The 17870-nt window shown below is 42.1% G+C and overlaps 2 protein-coding genes across 5 annotated transcripts in view; both read right to left on the bottom strand.

The window, feature by feature from the left end:
* Positions 1 to 1569: 1569 nt before the first annotated feature.
* On the bottom strand, positions 1570 to 11789 carry LOC122660996 (cinnamoyl-CoA reductase 1-like). Of its 2 annotated transcripts, none has more exons than XM_043856275.1 (7): positions 11598 to 11789; positions 8308 to 8477; positions 7580 to 7765; positions 3446 to 3608; positions 2224 to 2413; positions 1753 to 1891; positions 1570 to 1718 (listed from the first exon to the last, which is right to left on the bottom strand). In XM_043856275.1, exons 1-6 carry the CDS (start codon positions 11710 to 11712, stop codon positions 1759 to 1761), a joined length of 957 nt encoding a protein of 318 aa, XP_043712210.1. In that variant the 5' UTR covers positions 11713 to 11789; the 3' UTR covers positions 1570 to 1718; positions 1753 to 1758. The 2 variants fall into 2 exon arrangements, with proteins under 2 accessions (XP_043712210.1, XP_043712211.1); XM_043856276.1 differs by having other exon boundaries at positions 1570 to 1721; positions 1756 to 1891.
* A 1305-nt stretch (positions 11790 to 13094) lies between these two features.
* LOC122660997 (cinnamoyl-CoA reductase 1-like) overlaps positions 13095 to 17870 on the bottom strand; it is a 62518-nt gene continuing 57742 nt past the window's right edge. Inside the window, exon 8 of one of the 3 annotated variants that reach the window (XM_043856281.1) lies at positions 13095 to 13286. In XM_043856281.1, coding sequence (XP_043712216.1) covers positions 13210 to 13286 — 77 coding nt within the window. In that variant the 3' untranslated portion in view covers positions 13095 to 13209. Of the gene's footprint in view, positions 13301 to 17870 lie in introns of all 3 variants that reach the window. The other 2 variants (XM_043856282.1, XM_043856280.1) reach the window with 2 other exon arrangements.

Here is a 17870-nt window from a genome sequence, read left to right as displayed (position 1 = left end):
AGGTTAGGGTTCGGTTTTTCATGTTTTGTATGTGGAAGATGAAGGAATATTTCAGGTGGTGGTATGGTAAGGAGGAACAGAGGGAGGGGGAGACGGGAACATAGGGTGTGGTGGTGGGTTGGAAGGAGGTAGGGGGTGGGGTTGGATTGGGTTTCAGCAAGGAGTGGGGGCGGTGGTGTTGCAGGAAGAAGAAGGGAAGGTGATGTGGGGTTTTTTTTTTTTTTTGATGGAAAAAGAAAACTTTATAAATTAAAGGATAAACAAACTGTTTACAAGGTTAAATTTGGAAAAATAAAAAATTGAATAATTCGATTGATTATAATCTAGTTTAAATACCTCAAACCGAATATATGAAATATCAGGTACCTAAGCTACAATGTTTCAATATGTTAGGTACCCTGAGTGTCATTTACTCAAAAATAAATGAAGCAAACTTTAGGAAACACTAACACATTTTTTAGGGTTCAGTGGGGAAAGAATACATGCGTTATAAAACACAGCCTTGAAATAGTTTTAAAGCCTTGGCCGTGGTCCTATCTTTTCCCCTGCTTCTGGGTTTGATATTCTCTAACTGGGTTCTTCCTCTCTTCTGACTTCCATTGTGCCATTATTTATTTATTTTGGTAAGAACCATGGTGCCATTATTAATCATAAAGGGAAACTGGGAAGCACAGAAGCACATTCTATTGCTTGCAGTTGCACCGGAAATAAGTGAGGATGTACCATGGTAGTTGAAAAACCATGTCAGTGATACATTCTGTGTCAAGCCCTAGCAAGTCAATGCTCATTCTATCAGAATCACACTAAAGTGAGTAAATTGAGTACTGTTTTGAGTTCCACTTCACTTCAGTAAACTGAACTATTATATGAAGGCAAAGTATATTTGGTTGGCCTCACAAGATAAGTTTAGCTAATCAGCCCAAAAAATTTGCCACATAGAATGTTGGGTGAGACTTAATTTTGGCCAATTAGAGCCATAATTCTCTTGTTCATTTTTCAAATTTCAATCCAAATGGAGCTTGCCAAGTAGCAAAATAAGACTTAGAAAATCCTGGTTGAATGGAGAGATTCACACAGTAGTTGGAGTACCAAGCGAATATATATATACATGAGGATGCATGCCGATACTTGGTCATATATGCTGAATATGAGTTTGAAACTTAACAAGTGGTCCATACAAACTGTCCTGTATCTATCTAATGCATCAGAATCGCAACATCATTTTTCCATGTGGCAAAATTTTGGGCAATCAAAGAAAGCTTACCTTGATGGGATTGTAATGCGGCATTTTTTTTACCTTTATAAGAGACAACCAGAGTTTTCCTTCACCACAGTCAAGATGGAATCGCAACATTATTTTTCCAATGGTTACCTGAGACTTGCAAAGGGTGTTTTGGACCTTCGACAATAGGGGAGGGTGTTAATGATGACATCACTACTCCAGCCTCCAGGAGTCCAATTGTAGCATCAAATCATCATGTGAATCTCTTCATCCTATGTAACAGAACTTTTGCATGCCTGAATAACACCTTTATAGGTGTACTTAGACATGTAATAGGTAAAAAAGTATTTTCAAAATAATGTATAAGTGGAGTTAAGATATAACTTCCTCTACCGGCTGTCGCAACAAAACACCATATATATTAGAGACATAAAAACTTACCATGGCCTCCACCCTTGTGAAACCCTCATGCATAGTTGTACAATGTCCATGAGTTATTCTTTATTAGCAGTCGACGAAAAAGAAGTGTCATTTGGTTAATCCAAGAGACCAGACTCCTGGTAGCTTTTAACAGAATCAACAAGTGTCTCCTCCAATGGCCTGAATTTTAAACCCAACCGCTGCAATTTCTCTGAACTCAGCTTAGCACCTTCATCTACCTCAGTGAAACTGCCAAATCATAGTTAAATAATATTAAGAGAAGATCTTATAAGGGAAAAACCCAAGTTCACCATTCAGGTATAAGGTGAAGGAGATATACCCAACACATGACGAAAACAGGCCAAAAATTGCAAGAACTGCAACTTGGACCAGGTATAGAACAACCAAAGACTTACATACTTCACCCTAACCTAATAAGTCTAACCCAATATACTTAGACCTAAACAACCTGTGATGGATTGAAATACAGAGATATAGACAGATGACAAGGTGAACCCAGATTGCACAGGGGGCCCAATGGCCTCACCTATAGTTTTCTTAGTACATGAAAGCAGACTTACATCTTTGGATAGCTGTAGTTAGGATATAAGCTCCGCAGCTTGTCCACCAAGTCCTTTGCTGTGGCCATGTGTGCTGAACACACGTATCTCCCTTTTGCTTCATGCTTCTCGTATGCCAGCAGCAGTGCTTCAGCTACATCACGAACATCTACAATTTTCGCAACTCTGTTTTCCACGGACTCAGATCCATCTGCTTGGTCATGTTTGAAAGAAGTAACTTAAAATAAAGCTTCATTTCCAAGAAGGGAAAAAAAAAAGATGTCTAGAAGGGGTCAGCTCAACGTGCAAATGGTTATGACAATGTTGAGCAAAAAATTTTCAGGAAGATTCCTTTCTACATTAAAACAGAGTTTTATGAAATCTTAGGCATGCCTCCAACAGAATTACATGACATATAATACATGTTATAAATTAATATAATATGTCATGCATCTTTGTACCTTTATTATAAAAAAATGAGCAGTACAATCGCTACATATCTGTATATAAATCTTATACGTTCTACTGGAAAAAGTAAAACAAATTCAAGCAGGAGCTAGAAAATCAGTCACCCCAACTTCAAGGCAAACTCGAGCTTCAAATCATGGAAATCAAAATAGAAACCAGCGGAATTGACTCATGGAATGCAAACTGTTAAAACAAAAACCACGAAACACGAACAAACAAAACAGAGGAAACAAAGATGACACTGAGATTTAACGTGGTTCATACACCAATATGATGTGCTACATCCATGGACAAAGCTGAAGATGGCTCACTATGTAAAAGGAAGAAGATTATAGTGGAGATCTCTCAAGAACATCAAAACGGCAACAAGAACTCTCACCCAAAAACCCAAACTCGACAATCCCCAAATCTCACTTGTTTCACTTGCTTACACAACAAGATGGGTAAACATATAAATACTCCTCCGAATGGGTCGACCCATCGGGTATAGCATCATAGAACTAAAAAAAAATCCCATTCAGGTGGCCACCAAAAAATGTCAGAGCGGGCAGATCTTTGAAACGGGTACAAGAATTCGAGACACACATAACACAAACTACTATATAATTATAAGATTAGTTAGGATCTCTGCGACAACACAGCTGAAGCTCATCAAGTTTACATGTCCCAACTTGCAAATCTAATTATGGATGTACATGCATGTATAAAGAAAAGATATGTGCGTACTAAATATGCAAAGAAAAAGACCGAATTATGCCATAATGTAAAAGTAGACCTTTCAAAAGCCTGACAATAGCCCGACTACTAGAATTCAGTGTAGATTGTAACATTGGCCCGATAACCAGAGTTGGGCAAACGGTTACTACATCGAGCCCACTTTGCTTTGCATATTCCCAAGCCTCACTTTCTGCTACAGTTTTGGAAAGACAATAGTAATTCTGGCACCAACATGAAAAAAATGGATGCTTAGTCTGAATGTACAGAAAACTTTCCTATGCAGACATAATACCAAAATATTCAATGCTAAAAAGGAGAAACGATCAAAAGTTAAAAAGAAATAGGAATTTCTAATTAAGACAATAGTATCAAGTGATATCAAACATAAAACAGTTATTCCATTTTATTATGTTGTGGAAGCACAATTAAGGGATTAAAGAGATCAGAGAACTAGTGAGAAATAGTATATGCAAGAACGAGCACACAGAAACATAAAATGCTTCAAAACACACACACACACACACCCAAAAAAAAAAAAACCAATAATAGCATTTGTTAAGTGTTGTTAAGTGTTACCACTCTTCTAAGGTTATCTTGGGTAGTGTGGGTAGTGTGTAGTGAAGTAAGGGCAGTATTGTAACTAGTTAGTTTAAGTTACGTCCTCGACTGTAGTTACACTTTGTAATTTATATTTATAATGGGTTTTGTCTCAGCTAGACATTAAATTTTAGCTGTGACCTCTCTCTCTCTCTCTCCCCCCCTTCGGTTCTTCTTCATCTCTTTCACTGCTGATTTCTTAGATTGATGCTGTTACAGCATTTACAACTACAAACTGATACACACCCTTTGACAAGTCACACTCACTCTAGGAGCCACTCTTTTCCTTTATCCAATAACAATATTCTTCCAAAGAGCAAGAGTCTACAATCTAGGCCTTAGACCAATTTAGATTTAAATCCCTGACCAAATCCATGGATAGCAACATCTCAAACCAAAAGCAAAGGAAAAAGGGGGGGGGGGGGGGAGAAAAGAAAAGCCCGAAGCCCACAAATATTCAGGAGATTTAACCAATAGTTGTGCAGCTTTACAAAGTACGCTGGATAGGAAATCAATCTAGAAATGCTACAGTTTATTTTCATGTTCAAAACATTTCAATAAAATTCCTAGAAAATTCAACTTGTGTTCAGAAATTTCAAGCAATTAAGGAGATGACGATCATCCAAAATCTATATGATGCAAGCCCAAGAAAAAACATAGGTGCACATAGCAAACTCTCATTCAAGTTGTCAGTGGGATGGTCAACTAGTTTTATTTCTTCTATTTTAATTCAGTACTCTCAAATCATTTATTAATGCTGATAATACCTTAGGTTATTCATCATTAAGGTACATTAAATTTCTGACAATAAATTTCTAATTGATTAGTGTAGTCAATATTACGTTTTTAAGAACAGCCGAAAAAAAATCTTTTGGGGGCTGCAGCTAATCCCAGATACCAAATGCCAGATTCACACCTCTTTAAGTTTCCAGGTGTGCTTTTTTATGCCAAGTTTTCAACTGTCTAAATCTCCGTCACCTCACTATTTTCTAGTTTGTGGTTTTTCAATCTGGGTTGCGTCATTCAATTCCATTGATAAAGTTGATATCAGTGGCCAGTGGTAAACTCAAGCAGATGCAACAATTTGACATGAGGAAAATGATTTAAGAATATTTCAAATGAAAAGCAGGTTCTGCAGTGACAAGAACCCCTCCAATGTTCTCAAACTTCATGCATGGTCAAGTATTTTGTTATCTGGTTACTAATGGCACCACAAGATTTTTTTTTTTTAAAAAAAAAAAATCCAGCTATAGAGATAACCAAGTCCAAGAAAACAAATTTGAAGACTTATAGTTGCACCATATTCATGCTTAGTTATTTTTCAGAGCGTTGCTCATATCCTTCACTTAAATGGTTCAAGAAAAGAAATACTGAGATGTTCCAGAGGCTGCAGTTAAGCACTATATCCACAGACCCATGGCACAAAGAACATAGATTAGTGCATTGAGGATCATAGACAAAGTGATGTAGATCCAAGGTTTACACAGTGGTACAATCGTAGGAAGAAGAGACAGCCAGAAGCAGCCAACTTTAAAGCCCCATAGGGCCAGCCTTCAAGCCCAGCAGTTCATTTATGTTTTTAAGTTTTAAACCTAATTAATGGGCCAGGTCTGGACCCATTAAAGCCCTTTACTATATGTCTTGCATAGGAATTTTAAGCAGGATCTTTAGAATTTTGTTTCTACTTTTAATTGTTGCTGTTATAACTTATAAGCACATAATAGCTTCTATGTCTTAACAGTGACTACTTTATTTAATAAGAAAGTAGGGCTGAATAGGGAGGTCACGATTTTTTCTATTAAAAAAAAAATGTTGCTGCTGCATCTCTGTGAAACAGGAGCTGTGAGACTCGGTTTCGGTTCCAGTGTGAAGCTGGACCATCAATGAGAAGCTGGTTGGTGTTTAGGGTGAGAAACCCAAGTTATCTTCTTCTTCTTCTTCTATATTGGTTGATCCCATCTTGCCTACTTTGGGAAACTTTCTTCTCTGTTTATTTCAATTTAATGGTTGCTACTGTCCTGCTGTTGTGCTGGTATTCATCAGTCATCACCACTCCAGCGTTGATGATGAGGTTGAACTGTGGTTGCAGAATCTCAGACTTCCAGCAACTGAATTAGACCCGTGGTACCTTGGTTGTTGATTTTTCCTTTTCTGTGTTAAGCTATCATTTTAGGAACATCCAACCTTCAGATTTGACGGTTGATTTGGAGGTTTGATCAATGCCATAATAGGAGGACTCGATTGGAATTTGGTGGATTTATGTCTAGTGCTTTGTTAGATAATGTTAGCTTCTAAATGTGGTCTTTAGTTGCTAATCTCATGAACTGTTGATCTGATGTATGGAGCCATTGGATTGGTTTTGTGTTTTATGTATAAATTCAAAATTTTCATGTTGTTTTGAGATGTGGTTGCTGAGATAGAGTATTGTTCCTAAATCTGAGTACTAGTTTCTATTTTGGTATTGTGCTTATAACTTGAGATCTGACTGTTGGATCTTCATCTTGTTTTGACTTTTGAGGGTTTGACGTACTTCTGACTACAATTAATTGGGCAGCATCTGGGGTTATCTAAACCCTAGATTGGGAGTTTTAAGTAGTGCTAGTGATGTAGATAAGTCACCTAAAGGGTTTATTTTATTGAAAATAAGCTTTGGATTGGGTCATATATGTATTGGGACTTTGATCCCATGGGTTTACCTTGTAACTGGCCAATTTAATGAGCCTAAATTAGGGGTAGAAAGTAGGAAAACAGAATTTGCTTCATTACTTTAGTTAGAGTCCTATTTTGAGTCTGTTTTCTTTATTATTTCACTTTCCTAGTCAATTTAGGTTACCTTATTAGTTAATGATAGGGTTTGGCTTTTCCTTTTTAGTATCTCAGTCTATTTTTGAGTCTTCTATATAAGTTTGCAAGGGAGGCCAGCATTGTACACGAATTTGATTAATGAAATATTGGCTTGAGCCTTTGTGAAAATCCTGAGATATGATGGGTGAGATGCCCAGGCTGAGATAGCCTCCACCTTCCCCATACCATTCCCCTATCCCCTTCCATCGGTTCTTGAATCCAAACTCTAATTTTGTTCAAATCAATCTCAAGAGTGCTACAAGCCGCTGGGATTTCTTTCAACTGATTGTTACATCGATTTCTTGAAGATTACCACATCAAGATCATTGCTGCTTCAACAGGTTACAAATTTGTGGGTTTTTATTTGTTACTTCAACCAAGGAAATTGCTCCCTCATTTGAGTTCCCATTGTTCTCTTGGCTTCCCCATATGATTTTCTTATTTATTGGCGGGTTTTCTATTTGATCCTTCCTGGGATTAGACCTAATCTGGCTCTAGTCTTATATGAGATAGCTTGCTGGTCGTGAGTCACAAGCCCTGCTGTGGGTGGAATAGTAAACCTAGTTGTTGCTGCAATTAACATATCTGCGATAATAAAAACATATGGCACAAACAGGGAGAGTTCAGGAATTGCAGATCAAATTATGGAAACATCCAAACATTGACTTACTTGCTCTGAAAATCTGATTTATTCTTTTAGAACACTAGTTCAGTGAACCAAATCTGACTCATATATTTCTCAATAGCTAACCTTGGTTTCCCTGCAGTATTCCTTGTCAGACCAGCATGTTTCATCCATAACCTGATTCTTTGGCCAGTTTGGTTTCATGGCAACAGCAGCTCCAGATGACACAATCACAACTCTTTTCACTTTTGTTTCAGAACATGCCTTGAGTACATTTAGTGTACCAGTAACAGCAGGTTCAATAAGTTCTACCTGCAAAAGAACTATCTGAGATACGATAAAGAAAATATATATGCAAATCCCATGGAAGATTGATTCTTATTGTGCGGAATGGATATTGCTCAGCATCAGGTACAATTCATTTTTCCCTTTGTGTCTTGTTTAGGGAAGTGGAGGAAAGGAAAGAGGGGAACAGATATTTGATCATTTGATGTATCAGAGAAGAAATCATCATTGATCTTAGAAATGAGGAAAACTGGAACATGGTCAACCAAAAACAAAGGACCAATCCATGCTACCTTTTCTCTGGCCAACCAAAGAATATCATGGCATGATATGATAATGATACTTCCATTGGATTTGTTTTTCTTCAGGTTACAACATATATAAGCGGCACATATGTGATATGCCACAATTAGCATTAAGCTGTACAAAGTTCTACTTGTGTTCACCACAGGTGCATCAGGTTACCTCAAAAGTATTTGAGACAAACCCAAGTACAGATAGAGTGAAACACATTTGGACCAGCTGACATACATGATAAGATTGATATAACTTAAAGGAGGTATGTTTACCTCAGGATTCAAAACCGCTCCTGGAGGAACTGGGCTTGCAACATGAAATACTCCATCACATCCTGCAATGGCTGTGTGAAGAGAGCTGTAGTCCAGCAAATCTGCCTTGAAGAGCTGCAAGTTCTCCAAGGCATTGTCTAGTTTCTTCAAATGAGCATTCTTCACATCCACTGCAAGAGATTTCAGAGGACCTTATTGGAAGTTCCAGAAATTTCAGCAGAATTCTGGTTAAAATTTTTGTTGGAGGGCTTTAATGAAAAAAAATTATGTTTAAAAAAAAAAGAACAGAAATTGAATTCTGTGCAATAGCATGATTTGGGATTCCATAACGCATAAGTTACATTCTAACATAACCTTTGTCCACAAACCTATCTGAAACTGAAGGAAAAAAAAAAAAAAACTATTATGTGAAACTGCAGAAAGTGTCTGGCTGTTTGCTTATAAAAGAGGACAAAAAAACCATAGAAGATGTAGTTTTCCGGTATTTGGTTGCGAATAAAATACCTGTAAATGAGCATAAGGTGTGAGGAACGACCTTTTCTCGTTGTGCATAAAATACTCTCTATGGCATTTTTTGAAGAACTTGTGGATCACATGATCCTAGACTCTATTTTGCACTCTATGAACTCAATATCAAGATGATCTGATTGTCAGGATGAGATCTAAGCTGGACGTTGACCAGGATGAATTTTGCAGGAAGCTGAGTAAAGGAGGGGAAGCTATTGTCTCACTTTTCATATTCACTCTTCAATCTGGTACTTATATGATCAGGATTACCTTTGAACACTTGATGGTTATCTTAGGAGGGCAACAAAATTCTAGCCCGCCTCTATCTCTCTCAATAAATTTAACTTCTCTATCTGAAGCTCAATTTATTAATTTATATGCCTGACATCTGTGGATGGGGCTCGAACAATACAGATAGCTCCTGAATTCTAAGAACTCTGAAAGAGAGTATCTGCTTCTCAAAATTTTCAGCTCAAGCCAGGTTTGCTTTGCTTTGTCCATGTGAAACTCGTATGGAAATTGATTCGATCTGCTATCAGATTTGATTTGCTTTTAGTTTCAGCAGATCTGTGAACAGTTTTACCATTTCCCCTATATGTGCTATGTTTCACCTACATATCAGGTAGCAAATCAGAACCAACACAGTTTCTATTTAGACAGCTATATAAGTTTATCTTCTTCTTCACACATAATGTATTTCAACCTTAGACCAATGGTTAAAATCTATAAAGACATTTCAAAGAAAATTAGAGTAACCATATAGATTCAACCAAAATTTGCTTAATGCTATGAATTCACATCTAACAAATTAAACTTTTTCGCTAAATTAGCAGCAATTTTTATCATTTGGAAAGGATCCAGAATTAAGAATAGGTCAGGGTATGAAACCTGTCTACAATTTATCCAAAGGATTGTACACGACTTGGGCAATATGATTCCCTTGGGACCAAAAAAAAAACACAAGGCTTATGAGTTGGAAAAGCCAAAAATTTACAAGTTGCCTTCTTGTTAAGCTAGTTATGGATAGTGTTCAAACCATGCACTAATCTTTAGAAATGATCCTCAGCTCAGTTTTAACAATAAACTACCAAACTCTACCAAGGAGTCTTCCACGTGGCAGCTTAGTCTACAAACCCAAAAGGGTCATAATAAAGGACACTTCAGCTTGAACTCACAGTAAATTTTGTACCAAAAGCACTTTGCAACTGGCAAAATGGAAAAATAAAGCCATCCCAACACATGGTGTGCCATATAGCCAAGGTGAACCATAAAACTAGACACGTGGGCCATCTATCCCCTCCCTAAGAAGGTCTGGATTGGCCAAACATCATCCCTCAGTATGGCTGAAATTGAAGAAATAGAATGAGGAGTTGAAGGTCCACCAAGATGGTGCACAGGCCTCATTTTTGGCATTACAAACACTTGTTTGACACTAATTAATCTGCATCCTAGAATGACAGTCATTCCCCATATGAACTATTTAAATTGATTAGAGAAACAGTTTTGGGAGAGGCTTAACAGAACGAGTATTATAGGGCCCCATCTGCCATGAAGCTGCTCAGATGGGGCCAAAAAACAAGACAGGTTGGCATCATGTCAAATTTCAGTCCAAAAGGATTTCACATAAGGCAAAAGCAAAGTGCTGTTTTTTACAGAGAAAATCAACCTTTGAATTGCAAAGGCTCCACACCATTAAGTAAGCCCAGATGTGACACTTGGCCCCAAAAAGCATTGCTTATATATTTAAACGGTCTTGATGACCACATCACCCTCCATTTAACAAAGATAAAACCACACTTCCTACTAACCCTAGCAAGACAGTCAACCAGGAGAACTTTTTCCCTTTCTAATTCACAATGTCTAGCTCTTTTATTGGACTTAATAGAACTGTTAGGGAAAAAACAAAACTTTACTGTCTATTATGCTACTAATCCTACCACTGTCCGCATTTTTCTTCAATCGAAACCAATAACCAAAATAAACCAGTTTGTTATCCTAATTGCACAGTTGCAACCAAGTGGTGTAAAAATAAAGGATGTGGTTTATTTTACATAAGAAAGCCAAAAAGTTATCCAGAAAATTGATTCATAAGGCTGAGTTGTTGTTGTTGTAAGAAAGCCAAAAAGTTATCCAGAAAATTGATTCATAAACTCTCTCTCTCTTTCTATCTATCTCTCTCGTTGTTGAATCATACAATACTAAGAATGCAGAACAGAGACCAATCGTCCCCCACCCGTAAAGAACCAAATCCAGAAGTGCCCATGAATTCCTCAGTCTATTGCATGATTCCATTATCAGTTGCATCCAAGAAGAGAGCAAAATAAACATCCAAGTTTTACATGATCAGAACAAAAACCAAAACTGGTAAGAGTAAGGACTATTCCACACAAAATAATACAATAAGAAGAACAAACAAAAGATGGCCAAAAGCTTCTGAGAATCTACTGATTGGACAATAAAGGGGTATACTCTTTTATTTATTCTAACAGTTTTGAAGTTATCAAATATTGACTTGGGTGAAAAAGCAAAACCAATAAAGGGATATAACTCATTTCTTTCTTCTAACAACGAAGCTGAGACACAGAAGGTAGGTGAACCATTGAAATATGCTGCATGCATCAACTCCCACTTTGAGAGAATGACGAGCACAACCAACAAAAAAAATTATAATTTCATCAAATAAATTAAGCAAATAAAGAAACCAAACAATAAGTAGTACAATCATGGAGTGGAGAACAGAGTACTAACAGCGGATGAAATCTAATACGAGTCAATAGAGTCACCTGGCTCTCTAACGGATCCATGGACTCTGTAGCCCTTAGAAAGGAGAAACTTCACAAGCCACGACGCCACATACCCTCCTGCGCCTGTCACACACACTCTTCCTTTCTCTGCCATTGACGATTAACCTTCAAAGATTAAAGAACCCAACACTTTTTTCTCTGAGACCAGTTTCTTCAGCCGGCAACCCTATTCTATTAGTTTTAGGTAGTGGAAAAATGCTTTTGAAAGAGAACATGGCGAGTGGCGGGATCTCATCCGTGCCCACATGGAATCCACTTGGACTCGGATCAGGGGTCGGACCACGTACTGGTACGGGGACCTGGTCCGACCACTTCTCCGTACTTTCTATTTCTTAAGTCAAACCTACCCAAGTCACATATTTAACATTTTCGGAAGACATTCTTGGTTCAGAAAGAGGGCAGCCGGGCAGGTATCAGCAGGGGTGTATTCGTATTCTTATACGTTTAGCACTATTCAAATCCATTCAAAAGCTACACAGATGTGGATACGAATAGGCTATAGCTATCCGAAAAGCTTTATTTACATGTAAACGGATAAAATATGTATTTCGTGTCTGTGTCCATATCCATTTAGTACTATTCGAATCCATCCAAAAGCTAATCGGATGATCGGATGCAGATATAGCACTATTTGAGCCGAATCCGATCCGTTTACATCTCTGGGTATCAGTTGGATTCACATCTAATAGCTTGAAACCTCAAGGCCCGTTTGTTTAGTGAGATCTGTCAGTTGGTGAGATTCTTATAGTTATGGGGATGGGACCCACGTGTTAGTGACTGGAATGTTTAATCCGGAAGAGCATGTCCAACAGGTGTAGGACAATCTGGCCTCAATCCATTCCCTAGCTTTTTCAAGAAAGCCTCGGACTAGATCTTCGCATTCGCAAAAAAAAAAAAAACACAAGCCTCGGACTTGTAATAAGACCGATTCCCCCTTAATAAAATTTCCCTTCATCTACCCAAAAAAAAAAAATAGTGACTAGGGTATGCTTAACCAAGGAAAATTATTTAATTTTCTAAAACTCAACAATACTAGGTAGAGATGTGAACACGTGGCAACTCGGACATCCAACAATTTTTTAACAGGTCTTCGCCACAGATTTTATTTTTTATTTGCGAAAAATTATGCCAACCAATGCTGGAACGCTGTCCCTATGCCAGACACAATGGCACGAAAAGATACAGGGGTGGCGTGCACTGCTCTTGATGCAAGATTACAAGACCCCAACTGAGCCAATGAGAGAAAGGGACAACAAGCAAAGTCCGTACGAAACGGTAAGACTCTTGCACTATTCATGTGAAAGTTGTACACCAAGTCACGTTAGACGAAGTTGATCAAGGAAAACCATAACGAGAAGAACTTGGACCTGAGATTTGAGATTAGGAGAGAGAAAGAGCAGAAGAGCATTTTCTACTGTTTGTTTAGGGGTGAAAAATAAGCACAATTTTACACGGAGCAAACTTTTCGAGAAATATTATTTGCAGGTGAAATTTACAATGAAACAAACAGTGTCTTAATAACAGTCAATGAAAAAGAAGAAAGTAATTTAGTTAATCCAAGAGACCAGCCTCCTGGTAGCTTTTAACAGCATCAACGAGAGTCTCTTCTAATGGCCTGTATTTCCATCCCAGCCGCTGCAATTTCTCCGAACTCAGGCTTAGGACCATCTACCTCAGTAAAACTGCCAAATCATAATAGATAATATAAGATTAAGAGAAGATCTTATCAGGGTAATACCTAAGTTCACCACTCAGGTGTAAGGTGAAGGAGATAAACCCAAGACATGATGAAAACAGTCCAAAAATTGCCAGAGTTGAAACTTGGAACAGGTATGGAACAACCAAAGCCAAACCCAAAGAGCTACATACTTAAGAAGTCTAACCCAATATACTTGATACATCCAATATTCACAGGGCCAATCAACGACCGCCACGTGTCATAGACGACCCGCTTCATAGCCAAGGGGAACGAACCGGAGTCCCAACACCATTCGGGGGCGGCCACTACTCGGGCGCGGCCACACATCCGGGGCGCGGCCTCCTCACGGCCTCACCTAGGCGCGGCCTCACCCAGGCGCGGCCTCCTCACCAGGCGCGGCCTCACCTAGGCGCGGCCTCCTCACCAGGGCGCGGCCTCACCCAGGCGCAGCATCATGGGCACCTGAGGTGGGGGCCACCCATCTACGACCCCCGCATCATGGGCACCTGAGGTGGGGGCCACCCATCTACGACCCCGATCGTATCGCTAAGACTCATGTCACTGCCAGGACTCTAGACCCTTAGAGGTCACGTCATCCAGACGGATTCAAGCACCAAGGACGTTATCACCACACGCGGATATCTATCCACCAAGGATCCTGATGCCACCAGACACTCCCTCCGCGGGAGATGGCCAATCGGGATAGAGCCCCGTTACCCAGGGCCTCTATCCACTCAACGGCACAATCGTCAATCAAACGGGGACTCTCCACACCGCCATATGCTACTATAAAAGGCAAGGTACGCAACCCCATCAAGGGACATCTAAACTCATCTTGAATAATCACTATTCATCTGTTCGCGCCAGAGATCTAACTTTGGCATCGGAGAGCCCTAGGCCGGGACCACACCGGTTCTCTCTGTGTGACCCCTTTGGTCCACTTGCGGTGACGGCACTCGCAGACCGCTCGACGATTTCTTGACGCATGATTGGCGCGTCTGTGGGAACGACGCTAGCCATTACACTACTAGCTCGCTTCCATACTCATTCAATGGCACGAAGGAAGACTACCACCACCAACAACGGAGCAAGGAATGGATCACCACCCCGAGTGCTCGCCGCAGCCAACGACCAGGACCATGTCCCTCTGGAGGAGGAGATCCCCTTAATGACCAGATTCATGATCGCGAGCCCAACAATGACGAGGCCAACGATGTGGTGGTGGAGGTGACACTTGACCCCAATGCTCCACCATCGTGGGTCGGATCAACGACCGCAACGGCAGATCCTCGGTGAACAACGACTCTTTCGAGAATACCTGGCGCAGCGTGCGACATCTCACCGTCGGAGGACTTCACCAGCAGCAAGGGTGGAGTCCATACCTCAACAAGAGCCAAACCCTAGGAGATCATCTCCCAGGGGCGCGAGATCAGAGAGACCTGCGCGACAGGCAACCCCCACTCCGCAGCAGGGGGAGCCTTCCCAGCATCCCAGGAGAACAAGAGACCTCTCACCACGGTCAGAACGTGGGAGGACGCCAACACCCAGGGCGAGGGTGTCTAGCCCGCAGAGATCGGTCCGGAGGTCTGTGTTCGACGGACGACTAGAAGAAAGTCACATACCACGACGAAGCCGGACCTACAGAGAAGAAAGCCCCTCACCTTCACGACAGGATTCATCACGGCGTGACCATTCCCCATCCTACCAACACTCAAGGCGGGAGGGGACATCCAGGAGAGAGCGTGAACGAGGTCGCAGCGAACGTCCGGCCAGCGTGGGGGCGGTATTACGGGACGAGGAGCTCGATCAAAGACTCCGCGACTGGATGAGAAGTCTGGAAGGGTTGAAGAAGCAAACCAAAGGCGAGACACATTCCATACCTGGACAACACCCCTTCTCGGCAGAGATCATGTCGCCACACTACCTTCCAGGTTTCGACTACCCACCTTTGAACTCTACGGTGGTACCACGACCCTAATGACCACATCAACTACTTTAATGGCATGATGACGCTGTATGGGGGTCGGGCGTGGTATCCTGTCGGGCATTCCTGCGTCCCTTAAGGGAGCAGCCACATCATGGTTCTCCAGGCTACGACCGAGATCTATATGCTCGTTTGCGAGCTATGTGAACGATTCGTCACCCGTTTCCAAAGCAGCGTCAAGCGTAAGAAGACCACCGTCAATCTACTAAACGTGGTACGTAACCCTGGGAATCTCTCGGGGAATACGTTACCAGGTTCACCAAGGAGTCCCCTGGAGGTTCGAGACTTGGATGACCGGACACGCATGCAGCCCTAGCAGAGGTATTAGGGACCTGGACTTGATCAAGGACCGGCACGTCATGAGACCAGGACTATGAAAGAGCTCCTGGAGCGGTGCAACGAGTTTGCAAATATGGCCGAGGTACTACAAGCTAGAACAAAAATAATCGAGGCCAAGCCACGGGACAACAAGAGGCCAGCACCGATGACCGCAAAGAGGGTAAGAGGTCGAGGACGAGCGCCGACAAGAAGCGGAGCGATCGCCCATCCAGGAGGACGGACCGCCGCCCGAGAGAAGTGAGAGGGCAAGCACCCCGAGTTCACACCACCGAACACCACCAGGTCCCGAACTCATGCGGATCCAGACCGTGACCTACTCCATTGGCCACGACCCATGCTAGCGGCGCAGAGAAGCGAAACCCTAACAAATATTGTCTCTTCCACAAAGAGAATGGGCACGACACGAGGAGTGCTATCAATTGAAGAGAGAGATAGAACAACCGGTAAAAGCAGAAGCTTGAACAAATATGTGAAGGGGAGACGTGACAACCGCTCGGGCCAAGGAGATAGAGGTCGCGACGGAGACAGAGTGGAGCCGAGACGAGAAGAAAGAAGAACACGACGAGAGAGAGACCGCCCGGAAGAGCGGAGAGATGCCACGAGAACCTGGTGGCACCAAGGGACCTCCCATCCTCACCATACTTGGAGGACCAGGGCAAGAGTCCACCGTAAAAGCTAAAGCTCATGCCAGGTTCGTGGGAGTGGCGGAGAAGCCCAAAGAAGATAGCCAAGACCGAGGCGGTGATCTCCTTCTCGGATGAAGACTTGGAAGGACTAAACTTCCCGCATGAAGATGCCTTGGTAGTACAGTGGAGGTAGCCAATCGACTGCATACGTGTACTGATAGACACGGGGGCGTCTGTTGACGTACTCTCCTTGGACGCCTATCGACGCTTCGGGTTGGGGACGACTCAGCTCAAACCAGAGCCCACTTATCTCCATGGATTCTCAGGTGCCACCGCCTCCATCGAGGTACCATAGAGCTACCTGTCACCTTCGGGTACACCTCAACAAGTAACCATCATGGTAAATTTCATGGTAGTCAAGTCCGTGGTGTCCTTCAACGGCCTCCTAGGGCGACCATCACTGACAACCTTAGAGGAGTTATATCACCACTTCACCGAAGATGAAGTTCCCCACCGAGAATGGGGTAGGCGAAGTCCGAGGAGATCGAAAGAAAGCAAGGGAATGCTACGCCACCTTCATGAAAAAGAATAATGGCAACACCCGTGGAATGGCACTCGCCTAGAGAGCATGATCGGTGACCAGAGAGATGAACTGACAGAGAGAAGGGGAAGGCCAGTGGAAGACCTCATCCCATGGCCACTCAGCAGGATGACCCCTCCAAGGTCGTTCGGTTGGCTCGCGCTAAGCAAGGAACAGAAAGAAGAGCTTGGACACCTCCTCCAAGCGAACATGGATGTCTTCGCATGGTCGACCTCCGACATGCCAGGAATACCACGCTCCATAGTGGAACACCGACTACATGTCGACCCAACCAGGAAGCCCATTCAATCGTAAGCGGCGTAACTCCCCTTGACCGACAAGCGCAATCAAGGAGGAGGTCGAGAAGTTAAGCGATCAAGGTTCATCGAAGGAAAAGTTCCCAACATGGCTCGCCAACGTGGTCATGGTACCAAAGCCAAGTGGGAAGTGGAGGATGTGTGTCGACTACACCGACCTGAACAAGGCATGCCCAAAAGATGAGTACCCACGCCCGGATCGACCTCTTGATCGATGCCACCGCCGCCATGAGATGCTTGAGTTTCATGGACGCCTACTCCGGATACAACCGATCCTCATGTATGAGGATGACGAGTCTTACACCGCATTCCTGACGGACAAAGAGAACTACTCGCTACAACGTCATGCCGTTCGGGTTAAAGAATGCAGGCCACCTACCAGAGAATGGTCAACAAGATGTTCGAGGAGCAGATCGGGCGCAACATGGAGGTATATGTGGATGACATGCTTGTGAAAAGCGTCCACACCAACCAACACCGACCGACCTAGAGGAAGCCTTCGCATGATCGAGGAGGAACCAGATGAAGCTAAACCCTGCAAAGTGCGCCTTGTGTAACGTCGTGAAAATTCCTGGGTTCATGGTCTCAATCCGTGGAATAGAAGCTAACCCATCCAAGATCAAGGCCATCCAAGAGATGGCACCTCCTCGAACGGTCGGGGAAGTGCGAGAGGTTGAATGGGAGGGTCGCCGCCCTTTCCAGGTTCG

The sequence above is a fragment of the Telopea speciosissima genome, chromosome 5, assembly GCF_018873765.1.
Source record: "Telopea speciosissima isolate NSW1024214 ecotype Mountain lineage chromosome 5, Tspe_v1, whole genome shotgun sequence".
In the NCBI taxonomy this organism is placed as follows: Eukaryota; Viridiplantae; Streptophyta; class Magnoliopsida; order Proteales; family Proteaceae; genus Telopea; species Telopea speciosissima.
This window is presented reverse-complemented; position numbering and strand designations above follow the sequence as displayed.